At 39.5% G+C, this 18,506-nt stretch overlaps 1 protein-coding gene across 19 annotated transcripts in view; it reads right to left on the reverse strand.

Annotated features, from left to right (window-relative positions):
- The window catches only part of PPP2R2B (protein phosphatase 2 regulatory subunit Bbeta), a 478,247-nt gene that overhangs the window by 99,692 nt on the left and 360,049 nt on the right, over positions 1–18,506 (reverse strand). For all 19 annotated transcript variants that reach the window (XM_012457048.3, XM_012456992.3, XM_012456750.3 and 16 more), the window contains 2 exons: positions 7,660–7,757; positions 4,573–4,738 (listed from right to left, as the gene is read on the reverse strand). In XM_012457048.3, the coding sequence (XP_012312471.1) occupies positions 4,573–4,738; positions 7,660–7,757 (264 nt within the window). The remainder of the gene's footprint in view (positions 1–4,572; positions 4,739–7,659; positions 7,758–18,506) is intronic.

The following is an 18,506-nucleotide window of genomic DNA, read 5'->3' on the forward strand; positions in this document are numbered from 1 at the left end:
TCTTCCTTCCCTTCCTCTTTCCTTTCTTCCCTCATTCCCTTCTTCCTTCCCTTCCTCTCTCCTTTCTTCCCTTCCTCTCTTCTTCCTTTTTTTTTTTTTTGAGATAGGGTCTCACTCTGTCACCCAGGTTGGAGTACAGTACAGTGGCATGGTCATGGCTCACTGCAGCCTCAACTTCCTGGACTCAGGTGATTCTTTCATCTCAGCCTCCAGAGTAGCCAGTACCACAGGCACACACCACCACACCCAGCGATTTTTTTTTTTATAGAGACAAGGTTTTGTCATGTTGCCCAGGGTAGTCTCGAACTCCCAGCCTTAAGCAATCTGCCCACCTTTCCCTCCCAAAGTGCTGGGATTACAGGCATGAGCCATCACACCCGACCATAACTAGTATTTCTTAAGCAACAAATAGGACTGCCAGATTTAGCAAGAAAAAAGTACAGAACACCCAGTTAAGTTTGAACTTCAGATAAGCAAAAAATAATTCTTTTAGTATGAGTATATCCTACATAGTTCATTCTTACAAAGAAAGATAGTTTCTTTGTGCCTCAGTTTCTTTATTTGTAAACTGGGGAAATAGTGTCTTTCTCATGGGGCTGTTAATGAGGATTAAATAAATCACAGCATGTAGAGTGTTTAACACAGTGTTAGGCTTCTAATAATGGTCCACAAATGACAGCTTTTATCAGAATTAGCAAATTGGGCAACTATTCTGCCATAATAACATGTTGCTCTGACAGCTTTAGCTTCATCCCTTGATGATGTCAGCACATACTATTTGTTCTCTGTAAACACTGTCAGGGGAGAAAAGCCATCCCTTTAGGATTTCCTTCCTTTTTTGCCCCTTGCTTCATTCCTCCACTTCTCCTCACCTGACTTCTTGCCATCACCTCTCAATTCTCATGCCTTCAGGGGCACAGATTTTCAAAGTAGGATATGTGGATCAGAGTTCCATTTGCCTTGAAGCTGCCAGAAACAAATGCCTTATTCTTAGAGGTCTTAATGCACCGCATTGTGAAGTGGGCTTTCAGCAGCAAATATGTGCCCTGTTTTCTCATATGTGGGCATCACTCGGGCTGCTCATGTCTGACACACTGGCAAGGCTGCTAAGTGTATGATCTGTGTGCTCTGAATTGTGCAGTCACCCTGGCTTGTGCTGGAGCAAAAGGAGATCTTGCTGCATACTGAACTGCTTTTTAGGGTGAGAAAATGAACATGGGCCATATTTATACAGTCATGTGATTAGCTCTTCCTCAGCTGTGGCTTAGAGCATCCCAAGAGTCAGTAAATTTTAATACCAAATATTTTTCGTTGCTTGGGTTTGGAATGTATCCTATCCCATTTGCAAAGCTAACACTGTATATTTTTCTTATCATGAATGATAAATTGCTTTACAGAGAAACAGAGAAATCATGGGTATAACATAAAGAATAAAAAGCACCTATAACCTCTCTAGTCAGCGATGATCATCATCAATATTTTGCATAAATCCTTATAGTACTTTCTCTATGTATTTTCGGGGGAGAATACAAATCCATAATATTGCATATATAGATTTTGTATCTTCTCATTTTATTTCCTTCTTTTTATTATACAAGTGGCACATGGAATGGTTATTAAAATAATCATAAAGGTAAAGAAAACCTCCCTTAATTCCACTATATAGAGATAACTATTATAAAATTTTGTGATTCTTTTTTATGTTGATGTATACAATTATTCAATTGTTTTTAGTAAGCATAATATGGTATACTTAATTTATAGTATGCATTTGCCTAGTCATATTTATTTATACCAACATCTATCCCTGCAAATATATTTATAGGGATAGAATATGTTATGTATACTATAACATTATAGTATATATGATTTATAATAGTGAGAATTTGTTAACAGCTAAAGGATTAATAGTAGGAGGCTTACTAGTAAAGCACAGAAGAATCATACAAGGAATATTATGCGGTCATTATGGTATTTTAGAATACTTAGCAATTGGGAAGATATATTATTAAATGTTATGTTAATAAAAATCTGGTTACAAAAGAGTTTGCAGAATATATCCTATTTCTGTTAAGAAAGAAACAGATTTATTCATGCCTTTTTGCTTTTTTCTTTAAAAAACATTAACAGTAGTTCTCTCTGGATGGGAACACTTTTATTATATATGTTTTCCTGTATTTTCTTTTTTTTTTACCATGAACGTGCACTAATTTCATAGTGAGAAAAACAAATTCAGTATACCTCCCCTTCTCATTGTGGGTATTAAAGTGGAAGTAGAAGTAGAAAATGAGGTAAAACAATGTGTTTTCGTGTGGTAAATAATCTGAGAGTCTAGATTCACAATAGAATGTTGGTTTTATTTTTTATTAAAATTGTAAGGTTGAAAATATATTCTAGCAGAAAGTAAAAACTGTTCCCAACTATAATAAGATAAGCAGTGTATTTTCTTAAAGATAATTGATGGTGAATTCAATCCAATTCCCCATGGTTGGGTTGCCTGGAGTCATTCTTGACTTTATTATCACACTATTTTTCTTGACTCAGTGTCTTGAAGCTTTGTGAATAAAAGAGTCTAAGGAACATGTGGCTGTTAATATGAGTAATGACTTTTTCTTTCTTCTTACTGGTTCTCTGCGTAGTTTATCATCACTTGTGGCAGCTTTTAAACACAATCTTATCATCTATCTTCATTTTCTCTTTTGTACAGTAATTCCAATTGTCTTCCATTAATTTTTGCATGTTAACCTATTTGGCCTAAGGGGGATTCTCAACCTCAATATTAGTATAAAAAAGAAAATTACATAAGAACATGGGAATTTTTCTTAGAAGAATCATTTTGAGATACTGTTGGCATATGAAATAGTATCCCAAATGGGAAGATAATATCTTTGTTAATCAAAAAACTATTTAAAAACTCAATTAACAGAATATTATGCTATATAATTAATCTTCATCGCATTTCACTGATTTCTTTCCCATTTCCCCAACAAAGTAGTTAGTAAGTCCTTGAGTTTCACTGCAATAATCAATAGGCTGAATTTCATAATATAAGGTTAGTTAGCTATAGAAGACAATTAGACATGTTTCCTCCGCCTGAAGTAATTAAATCAAAATTATCAGAAGTCTCTTTTATTCTGAGTAGCGTTGAATCTGCAAAGCCTGTTAGTGAAACTTAAACAGTAAAATTAAAAGAAAAGAAATTGAAACAAATGTCTGTGGTTTGGCTTCCAAGAAATCCGGATTGCAAAACGTAAACAGAACAATAAATATAGTTCTGAGAAAGAATGAAACTACTTGGAGTCTGGAAAAACAGACGAGGAGAGATGAGGAGATGGGATATGCTTGGCTAACCCTAAACCAGCTGCTTCTGAATTGTCATTTTTTAGACTTCCATGATGGCTTTATATTTGAGAGATTTGGGGTTCAAATGCATTAAATAACTTCCACCTTTTTTCTGTAAGATTAATATAAGACTCATTGTAAAAACTTTACAAGTTATAATGATAAAAGGAACAAATTTACAACTTACCCATACTGTACAAAAATTAATCATGATGAACCTTATGGTGTATTTCCTTCCAGTCTTTAAAAATATTCATGTATGTTTGATCACATTATTTGCACTGTATTTTTTCACTGGAAATATGAACATTTCTCTTTCTTTTTAAATACCTTGCTTCTTGCTTCTCAATTTAAATTAAAATGTATATTCCTCATAGACTCACATATGAGATAAAATGAATCATTCTCCAACTCGTTTTCTTGGGAAAGGGTGTTTAATTTTTAAATACGAATTCTCTTAATTGTTATGCTATTCAATTAGCACCCTTTAACATATGACTTTATGCCAAGTTGTTTTGAGCTTAGATGGCTTCTTTTGGCAAGGATTTAAGAACCTGGAGGTTAGGTAATTCCCATATATAAAGACTTATCCAGTGATTATGTCATTTGTCTCTCTATTCAATATCCAACATTTCCTCTCTCTGACCTGTTTATATCAACTCCTTCTCATCCAACAAAGGGTATAAGTATGGAGGGAGATAGGGAAGAAAACCCTTTCTTGATCAGTTTTTCGATAAAGTTCCTATCTCTTCTTGACTGTGCTCCTATCTTACAACTTAATTTTTGTCAGAGAGACACACAGCCATCTGCTTTACAGACCCTAAAATATATTCAGGGATTAATAACTTCTATTCAATATGCCAACCTCACAGAGACAACATGTTGAGTATCCTGAAATGTATTCCCAGAATAACATTCAGTGAATCTTAAGACAGGAAGTCGCATTCCTAAAACACCTGCAAATAATCTGCAATAGTTGAAAACTGCAGATAATGGGCCTCACATAATTGGGTCATAAATTTGATATTTTTAAAAACAATAGTTACTATTTAGTGAGGGCCTAATCTGTGTGTGCCAGGCACTCTGCTAAGCATCTTGCAAATGTTATTTCTAAGTTTTTCAACAAACTGCATGGTTCAAAGGAAAATTGAGGCTAAGAGAGATTGAAATATATAGTTTGGCTGACTGCATCTCTGAAAATACCAAACAGGAAAAGTCACTTCCACCTACCATTAGTAGACAGAAGAAAGTAAGCTGCATTCTGCTGGGGGAGCCATCTTATTTTATTGATTTTTTCTTCTATTTCTAAACTCTTCAGGTAATCGAACTCGGGTTCATGGCTCTGGAATGTGCTGTAAACATTGTATTCACCCCTACGATGAATCTGATTTTTACTCTGTAGGAAAGAAAAAAAATACACAAAGGATTAAATCATGCTGGCCAACTGCAAAACTCACCAACTCCCTTTTTACCCAGCCTAGTCATTAGGGGTGGGATGAGGGCAGGGCCATGATAGCCACTGGCACCTCTGAAATACAGACACACACACGCACACACACACACACACATATATGAAATATATATACACATTTTATATTAAAAAATACACACATATATAATATATACACATATAAAATATATATACATATAAAACATACATATGTATACATATATAAAATTATAGACATGAACTTCTGTACTATCATATAGCATATATAATATATACATAGAAATATATTAAAATAGAACAAAATTTTAAAATCAATATAAATAGAATTTCTAATATTTTCTTTTGCATCCTAACAGATGCTGCAGTCACCCTTCAGAGTGAGCCATCCCACAGTGGCATTCGTAAATATTTATATTGACCCCTTACAGAGAGTTCAAAGTTGTAGCATCTGCGACTTTCATTGGCCTTTTAAGATCTCACCTGATTCTCCTGAAATCTCTAAAGTAGGTGGGGCAAGGAAATAGACAATAGAGGCTCAGATATTAAATGACTTCCCCAAGGTCTCACAGCTCATAAAGAGCAGATTTGGGCATCAGATATGCCCCTGCTCCTTTTTTTTCCCCAACATGACTGACAAAGCAGACAGGAGCTCAGGGATGCTACCTGCATCATTAAGGAATGATGAGACTTTACCTCTTGGCTTTCGTCTAGCACTGATTATACAATAAGCAAACAGCAGGGACTACATACATGATGAGAAATTTAAGCACAAGGGCAAGGGTCTGCAGAAAGGGGAAGAAAAAAAAGAAAGGGAGAGAGGAGAAAAAACAGGATATGAAAGAAAGAAGGAGAAGAAGAGGAAAATGAAAAAGGAGGTTTTATTTCAGATATTTTAGGTCCTTATTACCAAGAGCTTCAAGATGCAGACTTTGAAAAACTGTTCAAAAATTCAAATCTGAGTCTTACTAAATATTTGTTATAAAAGCCTGACTCTTAATAAAAGGCTTAATTTTCAAATGTATCTTCCCAGGTGGATATAAAACATCCAAACCCAAATCTCAGCTTATGAACTGGTGATAGTGCTGAACCCTGGGTGTGAATTGTATTTGTGCGGACTCTCTGGGTGTGTGCCTCCTGAGAATTCACTCCTGGAGTTCACCCACCGAAGTCAACAGCAGGTCTGCCTTAGATGATGTCACATGGGTTTGTTTCTCAGATTTAGTGCTTATTTTAATCCTAAGACTGGCCACAAAGCTTAACAAGTGTTAACTGCAGGTTCTTTATCCTCATTGATATTTATTTTTTATTGAACAAAACTACCCTGCTTTAGAAAATGTGTCCCCCATCATTCTACGAATGAATCAGGCTTCCCAAATATATCGCTAAATTAAAATAGGTGAAACCTATAAATAGCTAACGGAAAATGTAGAGCAGAATATTACTGGCAACATGCTGCCTTGGGTAATTTATGCTAAATAGCTCCTCTGGTTCCTCTTTATCATCACTGCGAACCTAATTGGGTTTTTTTTTTTTTTAAGGAAAAGCTGGAAAAGGAGGTTAGAAAATCAATGTTCAAAAGACTTTAAATCCTGACATACTTGGTACTATCCTGCTTATTTGCAGAGAGAGCCAGTCCGCCTTAACAATAAATTTATAAGAGTGTTGATTTGCTACCATCCAAATCAGACTGTCAAGTGTGTGTAGTATGTGCCAGACCAATTAGCACTAGGCAGCTCTGGAAAAGCAGGAAAAATTCCAGGTCACGAAGAGCTATTAGTTTCTACTTGCCAACCACATTTTCGTGTTTCCAGGGCCAATGGAATAGGCTGGATGCCTGATTTGATGATGAACACTTGAATTTATACAGAACCCCGAGGGATTACGATGCCCTTATAGAAATTAATTGCAAATAATGTGCAATTACCAAATATATCACCTCTAAATGAGGCTTTCCTTTTTTGAGGGGAGGTGTAACGCAAATGGCTTTGAGGCACAAAGCAGGCTTTAAATTGCTAGGGAAGTCTCTTGTGAAACCTTTCTCTCACACTGGGCCTCCCTGATGCTTCCCGAGTGCCCGGTGAATCTCAGAGGCAGGCAGTGGCAGATGGGGGAGTTACTAGAACACAGACTGGCCTGCTGGAAGCTCCAAGACCATGCCAGGGGAGGCCAAGGAAATCAAATTGGGCCATAATTCCATGCTGTCAAACAGAAGCAGACACCAAAAAACTCAATTTATATGAAAAAGAGAAACAATTCCTAGTGGAACTCATGTCTCAGGAAGAAATGGGCTTATGAGAGTCACTGGAAGTTAGAACTCTTGCTCAGAAATGATCCTATGTAGCACTCAGCTCCAGGGCCCTTTGTGTCACCTATAGTGACACAGTGATGTGTATTACATGCTTTACTCAAATGCCAGTTTGTGGCCTTTTACTCCCTTTGGTGAGGCGAGCTATCATTTTCTTCTCTCCTGACCCAAGCTGTCCTCTTCACATCTGTTGGGAAATAAACTATGTTTTTTTCCTCCTACATATTCTGGCAGGACCTGAAATGAAGGGAGACTGAACTTCAATGGCTCTATGACAGATCCCACTGAAAAAGGAGGAGTTATGCTCAACAGGCACCCACGTGAGAAGTGAAGTTGTTTCGAAGGTGTGACATCCAGGCTTAGAAAGATAAGGCCATGCCCAGAAAAGGCTCTCTTTAATGGGGCTTTTATGAATCTGAATGTTGATGTTAATGACTTTTTGGCAGTTTTTAGTTTTCAAGCGAAGTAGCAGGGTTAAGGGAGACACATAAGGATTAAAGAACAGTAGGAGGCCTCCTTTAAAAAGAGAAGAAATGGGCATTTTGCATTCACCACCACTTACCTCCTGCTCTCGTTGAAATATTACAACCCGACCCCCCTTGTCCCCTGTCGCTAGTAATTCTCCTGTGTGGTTGAATTCTACCGTAGAGATAATGTCAGCTGCAAAGAAGAAGACAAAGGCAATTTAAGTAACTGCACACTTACTTTGAAAGGATAGATAATAGACATACTTTTCTGTGCATTTAAGGGCTTAGGGCTTTGTCTCTGCAGTGGAATTTACAAGGATATTATGTTCTAGGTTTTAAATGCCACCAGAAGTGGCACTTGGGAAATAAATTTCCTAGATGCCCACACTGCACTGTGGTCTCCTGGAACATCTGGAGAGAATAAAAGGGAAAAGCACATTTAGACCCTTTTGTTTTAAGTAAGAGAAAATTAACTTCATGATGGCTGATGGAAATGGCGATTTTCTTTGATAATTTCTACCAATCACAAACACTTTGTGCACCCATGCCTTTATGCCATGCCAAGAATCTTCCCCACACAGGTTTCAGTTGTGGCTGTTCACATCAGGGCTGGGGGCTGTGATGAAGTGAGTTAGGATACTTGAAGCTCAGACACGGAAAATGGAGGAATAGAGCACAAAGAGATCCTTGGGAAAATCTGCCAGTCACTAATTCAGGGAAGAAACTGATGAATGCTCCAGCTTGACCCGTGTCCCTCCTTTTCTTGTGAGCTCAACACATCCTTTTGGAAGAGCCTGCCTTATTTCAACCCCGGGAGAAGGGCACTGAGAAAACAGGTCGTAAGGGCAGAGAAGTGAGGGCAATTTGTACTCTGTATTTCTAATCGGAGAAAATGCACAGGCACCAGGAACTCAGATCACAGATAATTGCCGAAGGAATGCCAGTCTGCCAAGTCTTTTTTCCATGCTGGTTACCCCCAGAGGAACATGGACAGGTAAATTACCTATGATTGGATTTATTAGGGCTATTTTTAGAAAAATGTCAGAGGTTAATTCCCCCACAATTATTCCCCTGCAGGGCTCCAACAATTGCTACTAAGAGTACAAATGAGTTAAAATAATAAAAAAAAAAGAAGCAGGGGAATTCTGACTATGGCCTTTGACAGGAACATTCTGAAGATAATGTCTATGTAAGAAAAGCAAAGGGGAAACAGTGAGGTGGAAAACTAAGGCAATTACCCCTGAGTAATTCCGACCTCGAATATTACTTTTATATCATCATTTCAGGATTTTCTTTGTATGCCTGATTTGTTCAGGTACGTAGTGTAAAATTCTCCACTTCACATATAACTGTCCTTTTCCATATATGAAAATGCTCCTCATGGTCATTCTTTGTGCAGAAGTTAATAAAAATAAGGCATAAACCTAGGTCACTTGCAAGCTAGACGTATTTAAAAGAACAATTCTCAATTTCTTGTTTGACTTCTTAGATAACTGACCTCATAGATAGCAAATTCAAAGCCCTACAGGGCCACGAAGTAACACAGATGAAGTAAAGCAGGTCAACTAGAAAGACTATGTCTCCTTTAAAGGGGAAAGTGGCTATTCAGCTTAAGCTGATTGGGGGCATGAAATATTGCATGTATTGCCTGATGTTCTAATTTTTAAAATGTATATATGAAGTTGGAAATCAGACATTTATGCAAAAATCTCTTAAAGTTTATATATTGGCAAGTATTTTTTTCATTGCCATGAGAATGAACAAATTAATCATATATCTGTGGGCTGAATATAGTTTGTGGATCATCAGTTTATGACTTCCAGTCTATAGAGTCTTCATTTGGAATAGACTACCCCATTCCATTACTGATGCTCTTAACTGGAAATCTAGTTCATTTTTTCAAGAAGACTCCTCCAATGAATGCTACCTTAAGGAAACACAAAATAAGCAATATGGTTACTAAGTTCCAGATATAAGTTTAGAAGGTTCATTTATGTAACCAATGCCCATAAATTGAGAAGAAAGTCCAGTCAGTGAGAAAGCCAGACACCTCAAGTGAGTTATTTGACCACTTTCCTTTGTTATCGTTTGCCCATCTTAGCAAACTACTCTCTACGTTTAGAAGAGAGAAGGCATCTACTTAACATTTGCAGTTGCCTCAGATTGCCCTGCTTGAAAAGTACCAGTGCCAAGTTATGCTTCTAACATTAACCACACTCTGGCTTTTCAACGAGTGGTTAGCAAAGGGTTCTCCATGGGACTTCCCAATTTGGACAGAGCCTAAAGCAGGAATGGCTATTGCTTTTCACTTTTGGTCTTTGGTTTAGTACAAAGGCTGGTCCAGTTCAAGGCTCTTGAACTGCTCAAACACAAACACTTCTCATAAAGAAAGTGTATTAGGAAATAATGAGAGCTTGGTGGGAGCCAGGCCTGAGGTTTACAATGCTCAGCTCTTGTCTTAGAGCTCCGTTCTAAGGTTTTGCTTACATGCAGTCTATGCCCTTTCACTGGGCAGTGATTAATGCAGAACACTAGAGTTCTGGGTGGGCTGGAAGGCCCTTACAAAGAGAACTAAAGATGGGCCTTTCCTTTTGGTGAAGTTGAGTATCAGAACAGAGTTAAGTAGCTTTTCCCAATGTGAGCTCTTGGCTCAGTTGCCAAGAAGATGTCACTTCAAGGGCAATAACACTTGCTTTCCCAGGGATGACACATACATTGTCCTTCTTCCTAGACTCTGAAAGTGTCTTTATTTTCACTTTAAGATTCATGCAAGTCAAAACAAGGCAGGATTCAAGTGCAAGTCAAAGTCACATGATTTAAGCCAGTATTATTAGAATTCTGCATTTTGGAATATTAAGCATTGTCCCAGGTAATAAAAATACTTCCTTTGTTTTCAAAGTGTTACCGTTCTTCAATGCTATGTCTCCCTCAAGAACCTTGTAAGAGAAAGGGTTATTTGCATGGCAGGATTCTGAAATTCCTTAGTCTTCTTGCAAAGACCTTATCTTTATTTTAATTCTACTAGCCAACTGCTCTGTACATGAACCTGTTTATATCATGCCATTGTCTACTTCCCTTCAGAGAATATGCCATGGCAGCTCAAGTTAATACTTGTTTTGAACTTTCATGTTTCCTGACTCATTTATCATTGCTAAGCCAGTAGGTGTAACTGGAATACTTTACTGCCCCATCCATCTCTGCATATCTTCATCTATGACTGTTTAATAATTGATGCAAAACTCATGAATCACTCTACATTCCAATTTCAAGATGCCGAAACTTCTGATACAAACACTCTTGTGTTTTCAGCTTGCTCTTTGGTAAGGCAGTTTAAACTGGAAAATATACTGCTTAAGACCAAATAATTTTGTGATATGGAAAGAGGATATAGTAATAATAAGGCAGCAAGTTTAGAGATAATAACGTCATTTGAAATCATGATCAACAGAAATCAACACATCAAGTTCAACACGGTTTTCACCTTTAAATTATAAGTTTATATGACAATTCCACATTTCATTAAATGCTCAGCCTAATCATGCTGTTGATCAAGAAACTATAAATTTGAGCATTTTTCCTCTGTTCTATATAGATGTGGATAAAGTACACATTGACTAAAAACAAAAGCCAAAAACAACTAGAGAGGTCAAATGTAGTTAAAACGATTTTTAAAGGAAACCCTGGGTATTGTGAAGTTTGCCCTAGTCCAAATCTATTTGTGCTGATTTAATTTCCACAAGATGGTGGCCTGGTAACCCCATTTCTGGCTCAATAGGCATTATTAAGGCTGAGGTTATTTTTTTTTTTAAAATCAATCTCAGCATCCTACAAAAGCTAGCTGTGTGTTTGGCACGTGCCGGTAGTCCCAGCTACTTGGGAGGCTGAGGCAGAAGAATCGCTTGAATCCGGGAGGCGGAGGTTGCAGTTAGCCAAGACTGTGCCACTGTGCTCCAGTCTGGCAACAGAACAAGACTCCATCTCAAAAAAAAAAAAAAAAAAAAAAAAGTTCCAGACTGGTAATTTCATACACAAAGTATCATTTACCTGAATAACAGATATTGACTTAACAGTGATATTCATGTGAGGCTAATGATTGTGAGGCTAATGGAAACAGATGAATCTCCTAGTTTATCCCTAGTCTTTTGCAGTATCATGCCAGGCTGGAGTCTATGCAATGTCAGAGGATTGAATTGAGGCAGGCACCTGGATTATTAGGGGATGTACAGTTCACATAGTAGGGTGACTGTTCTGATAAAATGGTGACTCAGTTTAGACTTAGGATATAAACTCAAAGTCTACAGATGGAACATCTTACTCATCTTACTGACCAGGTCACCAGCACTGACCTCTCAACATCAATCATAGAGATGGAAATGAAAGGGTAATGCAATTTAGCTTTCAGAGCCCATTAAATGTTTTATCTTTCATCTAAGAAACATTTGGTAGATAATATCATAAAGTCATTTACCCTACTTGTAGCAGCTGACTAGTTCTGCCCACTCAATACTTGGCTTTATTTCCAATGATTGGATTGGGTTTTGGTAGTTTTTTCCCTCTGCTAAGACAAGAATGGAAAATAGATTTCATAGTGGATGACAATGGTGAAACAGTCATAGTTACCAGGTTTGTGTTGAGAAGGTTTTGCGGGGTCACTTCTAGGCTGGGGTGCCATGATTAATGGGCAATAAATCTCGGGTGGGGGAGGTAGGATGTGTATCATTTGTCATCTCAGTACAGAGGCTTCTAGCTAGACTGGCAGTGACTACTTTGTGGATCATTAAACAAACGAGATTCTTAGGCATCCTGGTGGGAATTACAATTGTTCCTCCCATCCATATAAAACTATAGTCTCCTTGGGTCCTGGTTCACAGTCCAAAGTCAGCATCCATTTTCTCTGATAAGGTTTGCTTTGGTAAGTTTTGATAACTGAAATAGTGCATTTGAGCATATTTTCCACAAATAGGGGGTTGGGGAGGGGACAGGAAAGAAATCTGGTTATGGCCAAACCCAAATACTCCTACTGGGATGATGTCAAGATGACCTTGTTGAAAGATGTTAATATGTCATAAAATTTAAAAAGAATTAGTCAATAAAAGAGTTTATGTCAAATGATTGCAATTTTGTCAAAGTGTTTTCATTTCAGAATTTATCATTTTTTTTTTTTTTTTTTTTTGGCGGAACTAGCTGAGGTTTTCTCTTGGACAAAAAAAAAAAAGCAATTGAATTGTTTGTAGCTGGAGGCATGGGCAAGGGGGGTCCCCAGGCAGTCAACTCCCCGACGGGTGGGCTGAGGGCTAGGGCTGAGCCTCAGGTGGGTCTCCTGCTCCCTGTGCTACCCTGCACAGAGATCTCGCTCCTGGGCTCTGGAGCAGCTACAGGAGGGACAGGCTGGGAGGGGCTGCCACAGCTGTTAGCTTGGGCAGGACATCCAAGGACTCAGACAACAGCTTCCCATCGTGGGTCTCGATCTTCTTCACAACCATGGCCCTGGTGGAGCTGGTGCAGCTGAAGGAGCTGGAGCCCAGGCTGTAGCTAAGGCTGGGGCTTATGAGGCCCCATAGGTTGAGCTCAGATCATCTGCATAGCCATTGGTGGTCTTCGTATCGATACTCATGTTCTATGTTCTGCATCCCACACTCCAGTCAGCTCTCCTCAGCTCTTCTTGCCTTCCAGTAGCTTCCTGTATGTGGCAATCTCGATGTCCCGGTCCAGCTTGATGTTCAGCAGTTCCTAGTACTCACGCAGCTGCCATGCCACATTCTGCTTGGACCGCTGCAGGGCAGCCTCCAGCTCAGATAGCATGGCATTGGCATCCTGAACGGCCAGCTCCCCAAGTGCTGCTGAGCATCTGTGACTCTGTGACAGTGGCCTCCAGGAAAGCCTTCTGGCCTTTGAGGCCCTCAATCTCAGCCTGAGCTAGCTAACATTCTGGTTCATCTCAGAGATCTCAGTCTTTGCATGCCGCAGGTCATCCCCGTGCTTCCCAGCCAGCATCTGCAGCTCCTCGTACATGAACTGGTACAGGCTCTCAGCCTTAGCCCAGCTATGATTGGCAATCTCCTCGTACTGGGCCTTGACCTCAGCGATGATACTGTCCATGTCCAGAGAGTGGCTGTTGTCCATGGACAGCACCACAAATGTGTCGGAGATCTGGGGCTGCAGCTCCCGGGTCTCCTCTTCACACAGCTGCCTCAGGAAGTCGAACCCATCAGTTAGCCCTTCCAGGAAGACACCAACTCCACCTTGTTCACATAAGCTTCATCCACATCCTTCTTGATGAGGGCAATCATTCTCCATTTTTGTAAGCTTATTGATCTTATCCTCATACCTGTTCTTCAAGTCCTCCACCAGCCCCTGCATGTTGCCAAGCTCCACCTCCAGCTTCAGCTTCTCCTGGCCCAGAGTCTCCAGCTGCTGCCTAAGGTTGTTGATGTAGCTCTCATTTATGTCATCCATGTTGCTCTGAGCTGTCCTCTGCTGCTGCAGGAGGCTCCACTTGGTCTCCAGCATCTTGTTCTGCTGCTCCAGGAACCTTACCATGTCAATGAAGGAAGCAAACTTGTTGTTGAGGGTCTTGATCTGCTCCTTCTCCTGGGTGTGCATGGCCTGGATGTTGGGGTCCACCTCCAGGTTAAGGGGGCTCAGCAGGCTCTGGTTGACCATGATGGTGGTGATGCCTCCCATGCCACCAGCCCCACTATTGCCGCCACTCAGGCCACCCCAGAAGCTGCTGCTGCCCACTTGGGAGAAGTTTGAGGAGCTCATGCGGGCACTGGGTCCACTCGAGTAGGAGCAGCTGCTGAAGGCCTGGGGACCAGAGGTGGACACCTTGTAGGACTTCTGGGTCACCTTGATGGACAGGGTGGAGGCAGCAGTGGTGGCAGGCAGGCTGAACCAGGTGGAGAGTCCATAAGGAGTGGAGAAGCTGCTTCTTGGTAGAATTTATCTTTTCTAACAGGTAAAGCAATATGTACACTTACAGAAACTTCTGTTAATAACAAGGTGGCCCTTAAAACATAAAACCAAGTTTCCTTTACAATGCGACTCTCCTACAAGTAATTGTTAATGACTACACATACACACACACACACACACACACACACACTCTCTCTCTCTCTCTCTCTCTCTCTCTCTCTCTCTCTCTCTCTCTCTCCAGACAATAGTTTGTCAGGGAAAACCCAAAATGGTACTGTTTTGGTGTAGGATGTACATAATTTATTTTCTTATGGTCTTTTTCTAAATTTTCAGTATTTTCTATTTTTTGCCATAACCATAAATACTTGAACAATTTTTAACTTGTAAACAATTTTAATTGGTTTTCAAACTGAATGAAAGATTTTAGCATTTAACTCAGTGGCTTTAAAACTTTTAAAAAATTTAAAATTCGTATATAGGCTGGGCATGGTGGCTCACACCTATATAATCTCAGCACTTTGGGAGGCTAAGGCAGGTGGATTGCTTGAGCTCAGGAGCTTGAGACCAACCTGGGCAGTATGGTGAAACCCCGTTTCTACCAAAAATACAAAAAATTAGCTGGGCATGGTGGGATATGTCTGCGGTCCCAACTCCTTGGGAGGCTGAGGTGGGAGGATCACTTGACCCTGGGAGGTGGAGGTTGCAGTGAGCTGAGATAGTGCCACTGCACTCACACCTTGGCAGCAGAGCCGGACTTGGTCTCAAAAAAAAAAGAAAAGAAAACCTATATATCTGCATATCTATGTATGTGTGTTTGCATAGATACATATATGTATACACATATGTACTAAAATTCACTTTTTGTGGTATCTAGTTCTACAAGTTTTGACAAATGCATATAGCTATGTGTCCACAACCATTATCATGATATAGAACAATTCCCTTAACCCCAGAAAGTTCCTTCATACACAATTCCCTTAACCCCAGAAAGTTCCTTCATACTGTTCTTTTAAGTGGACAATTCTTCCAAAACAAGTAAAATTATGGGAATAAACTGAACTGATAGATATAAGAGCAGTAAGAGTTAAAAATACTGTGCAGATACAGAGGTTTAATACTACTGGTCTCTACTGATATGATTCAACTTGATTTGGCAAGACTCAACTTGATTTAGTACCAATAATTATTTTGTTGGTACACAGAATCAAAGATTTTTTTTAAAAAATCTGATTGTCTAGATGTTATTATTGTTTGGGATTCTGTTTGAGTGGTACGGAGCTCAAAAAATTCATCAATACACTTTTGCCAGTCTGCACCACAAACGAGGTTATGCAGAGAAGTATTCTACGTTTTCACCTATGCCGTCGTCTTTTAAAAGGAACTATGTTTGAGTTCCTTATTCAGTAGCATTACCTTCTTAACTCGACACTACTTCTCACACTCATTTAGTTTGGTCCTAAAGACAGAAGTAGTAAATACACAGTTCTGATTACACATGCCACATGCTTGCTATCCTTGACCTACTGTGTATAATACATTCTTTCTGTCTGATCCAGAATGGTTTCCTCTGTCATTCAACCAGTGTCTGGTATTTGGATACTGAATCCTTTTCCTTTCATTTAATTAATTATGTGCATACTGGTTTTATCTTCAACCCGGTGCTGGTATACCTCTTATATGAAAGAATACAGATAGAAGGGTCCAATAGCTCCAATTCCCAAGCTCTTATCACAAGAGCTGTTTCCTACTTAATCATAAGTGCAGTATTTAAAAATTGGCACTGCTTAAATGTCAGTCTGAACCTGTAGATCAAACCCATTAATGGCAGGTGATGTGTCATGGCAGATACTCTTGGTCAGTTACTCCTATTCAGTGCCTTTCTTCCTTGCCTGCCTCCGACTGTCCCACTGCAAAGGCTGGAAAACCCACATACTTGCTTTTTAGACTCCCTTGTGGCTAGGGGTGATTGTGTGACCCAGATATGGCCAATGAGGCATACAGGAAAGTCTACTGGGGAAACAGATGGGGAGAGAGATTCCAGGAAAGTATTTTTTTCCCTGAATAAAAGGAAGTAGCGAGGGGAGGCCTTCTGGCCAGACTATTCCTTGCTTCTTGCCTTTGTTCGTAGTTAAATGTGTTCATAATATGTGGGGCTGTGGCAGCCATCATGTGACCGTGAGGTAAGAAGCCTATGGACTTTAAAAGGCTAAGAGGCTGACTATGACAGATGGGAGAATGGTACAATATCTTTGATGACACCAATGAACAACCAAAATCTACCTTAAGAAAGCATATGTCTGAACTTGTTAAACTCTGTGGTTTAAGCTTATATTAGTAAGTTTTCTGTTACATTCACCTAAATTCACGCTACTAGACATGTCCTTCCATCCTTGTTTTCCTGATAGAACTTTGCACAAGGCCAGGTTACTAAAGCATGTTGACTTGGAAACTCCCTTGCCTTACAACATCTTCACACAAACTCTCACATGCACATTTCCATATCACTCTACCACACAACCAATTTTCCTTCCCACTTCCTTGATTCCCAGTATTAAGATGGTTTGTGTTTTTCCTCTTTCCCCTGCTGTGGAGATGGTGTATTATTTTTCGACCATTCAAATATGAAAGCAGCTTATTGGGATAAAAATGCCAACCCCAATTTATTCATGGTGTTCATTGTAAAATTATGACTTCAGAGGGACCTAGCCACACCCTCCTTAGGAGTCAAGCTTTCCCTGCTAATATGCAGGAAGCCTACCATGCTTGTTGAGCTGTGAAAATCCAGATGGTGGGAAGCAGGTGAGTAATGAATGCCATGCTGTTCCCATTAAAATGCACACAGCTTCCCCAGGCTGACCAAATCTCCAACACTAACCAGGTTTGAATCAACCCAAGAACATGTGGGCTGATGAAGACTGCCTTTTTTTCAAAACAATTTCCTGCAACATAGAAGCCTAGAAGAGAAAATTTGTCCATAGTTGGAACAAAACTTGCCAAAAGGGCAAAGAAGTCTTAATTATAAGTCTCTAAGTACAGAAAAATCCAGTGGGAAATTGATAGCAGTCCAGACTTGTCTACACGCCTGTATGGTTTACAGTGGAATCTGCTGTCAAGGTGTTTACCATCTGTCACCCAATCTTTCAAAAAGCAGACGAGTAATTAACTGCACAGGCAATACAAACTCTGTCAGTCATTCAGATCTATTATTCGCACAACATGGGACACCTATGGTTGACCCCAAAGTCGGCAGGACTCCAGTTCCAAAATGAGAAAGCTCTCACATCTGTGGGGAAATGGGAATTCTTGGGCAGGCCCTGTGCAGCCAAATACACATATTATGGTATCTAGCACATCTTTGGTCAGAAATTTTGGTTTGTCAGATGCTCTGAAGTCAGTAAGACATGGTATCCTCTTTGTGGAATCTAAAATTCTCCATATTTGGAGTCTGGCTCAGATATCACTTTCTTAAGAAGCCCTGTGTGACTTCTTTTAAGCCTAAGACAGCTCCCTTTATTATGCAGCCTCATTGTTCCCCATACTTAGCCTTCATAAGTTATCACCACTAATCATTAGCATTTATCACAACGGTATTAGAATCATTTAAATGCCTGTTTCAGTCTCTTCATTGTAAACTCCACAAGAACTTGTTCACCACTGAACCCTCAGTGCCTAGCTGAGTGTCTTAGTATGAAACAGATGCTTCTCAATCTTTTTTTCTTTCCTATACTCACAAGTCATTAAGCAATCCATCTTTTTTCTTTAATGGGTCACTGAATGAGAGCTGAAGAGAGCCAGTACCGAAGTAGATCAACATATAGAGAATGGATAACCCTAAACAAGTACCAATAATCAAAATATGTATGCTGGGTAGATGTAGACATTTACTTAATACGCAAATGAAAGTTCTCATTTGGAATAGTGAGTGTTTGATGATTTTAGAATGAGATAGATTGCTCAATAAAGAACAAATCTTGTCCTAGAAAGCCTTTGCAGCTTTGGCAGGAATTCATGGTCCTATGAATAACAG

Source organism: Aotus nancymaae, unplaced genomic scaffold, assembly GCF_030222135.1.
Source record: "Aotus nancymaae isolate 86718 unplaced genomic scaffold, 86718_ANA_hifiasm-v0.15.2.pri h1tg000064l_1, whole genome shotgun sequence".
NCBI classification, from domain to species: domain Eukaryota; kingdom Metazoa; phylum Chordata; class Mammalia; order Primates; family Aotidae; genus Aotus; species Aotus nancymaae.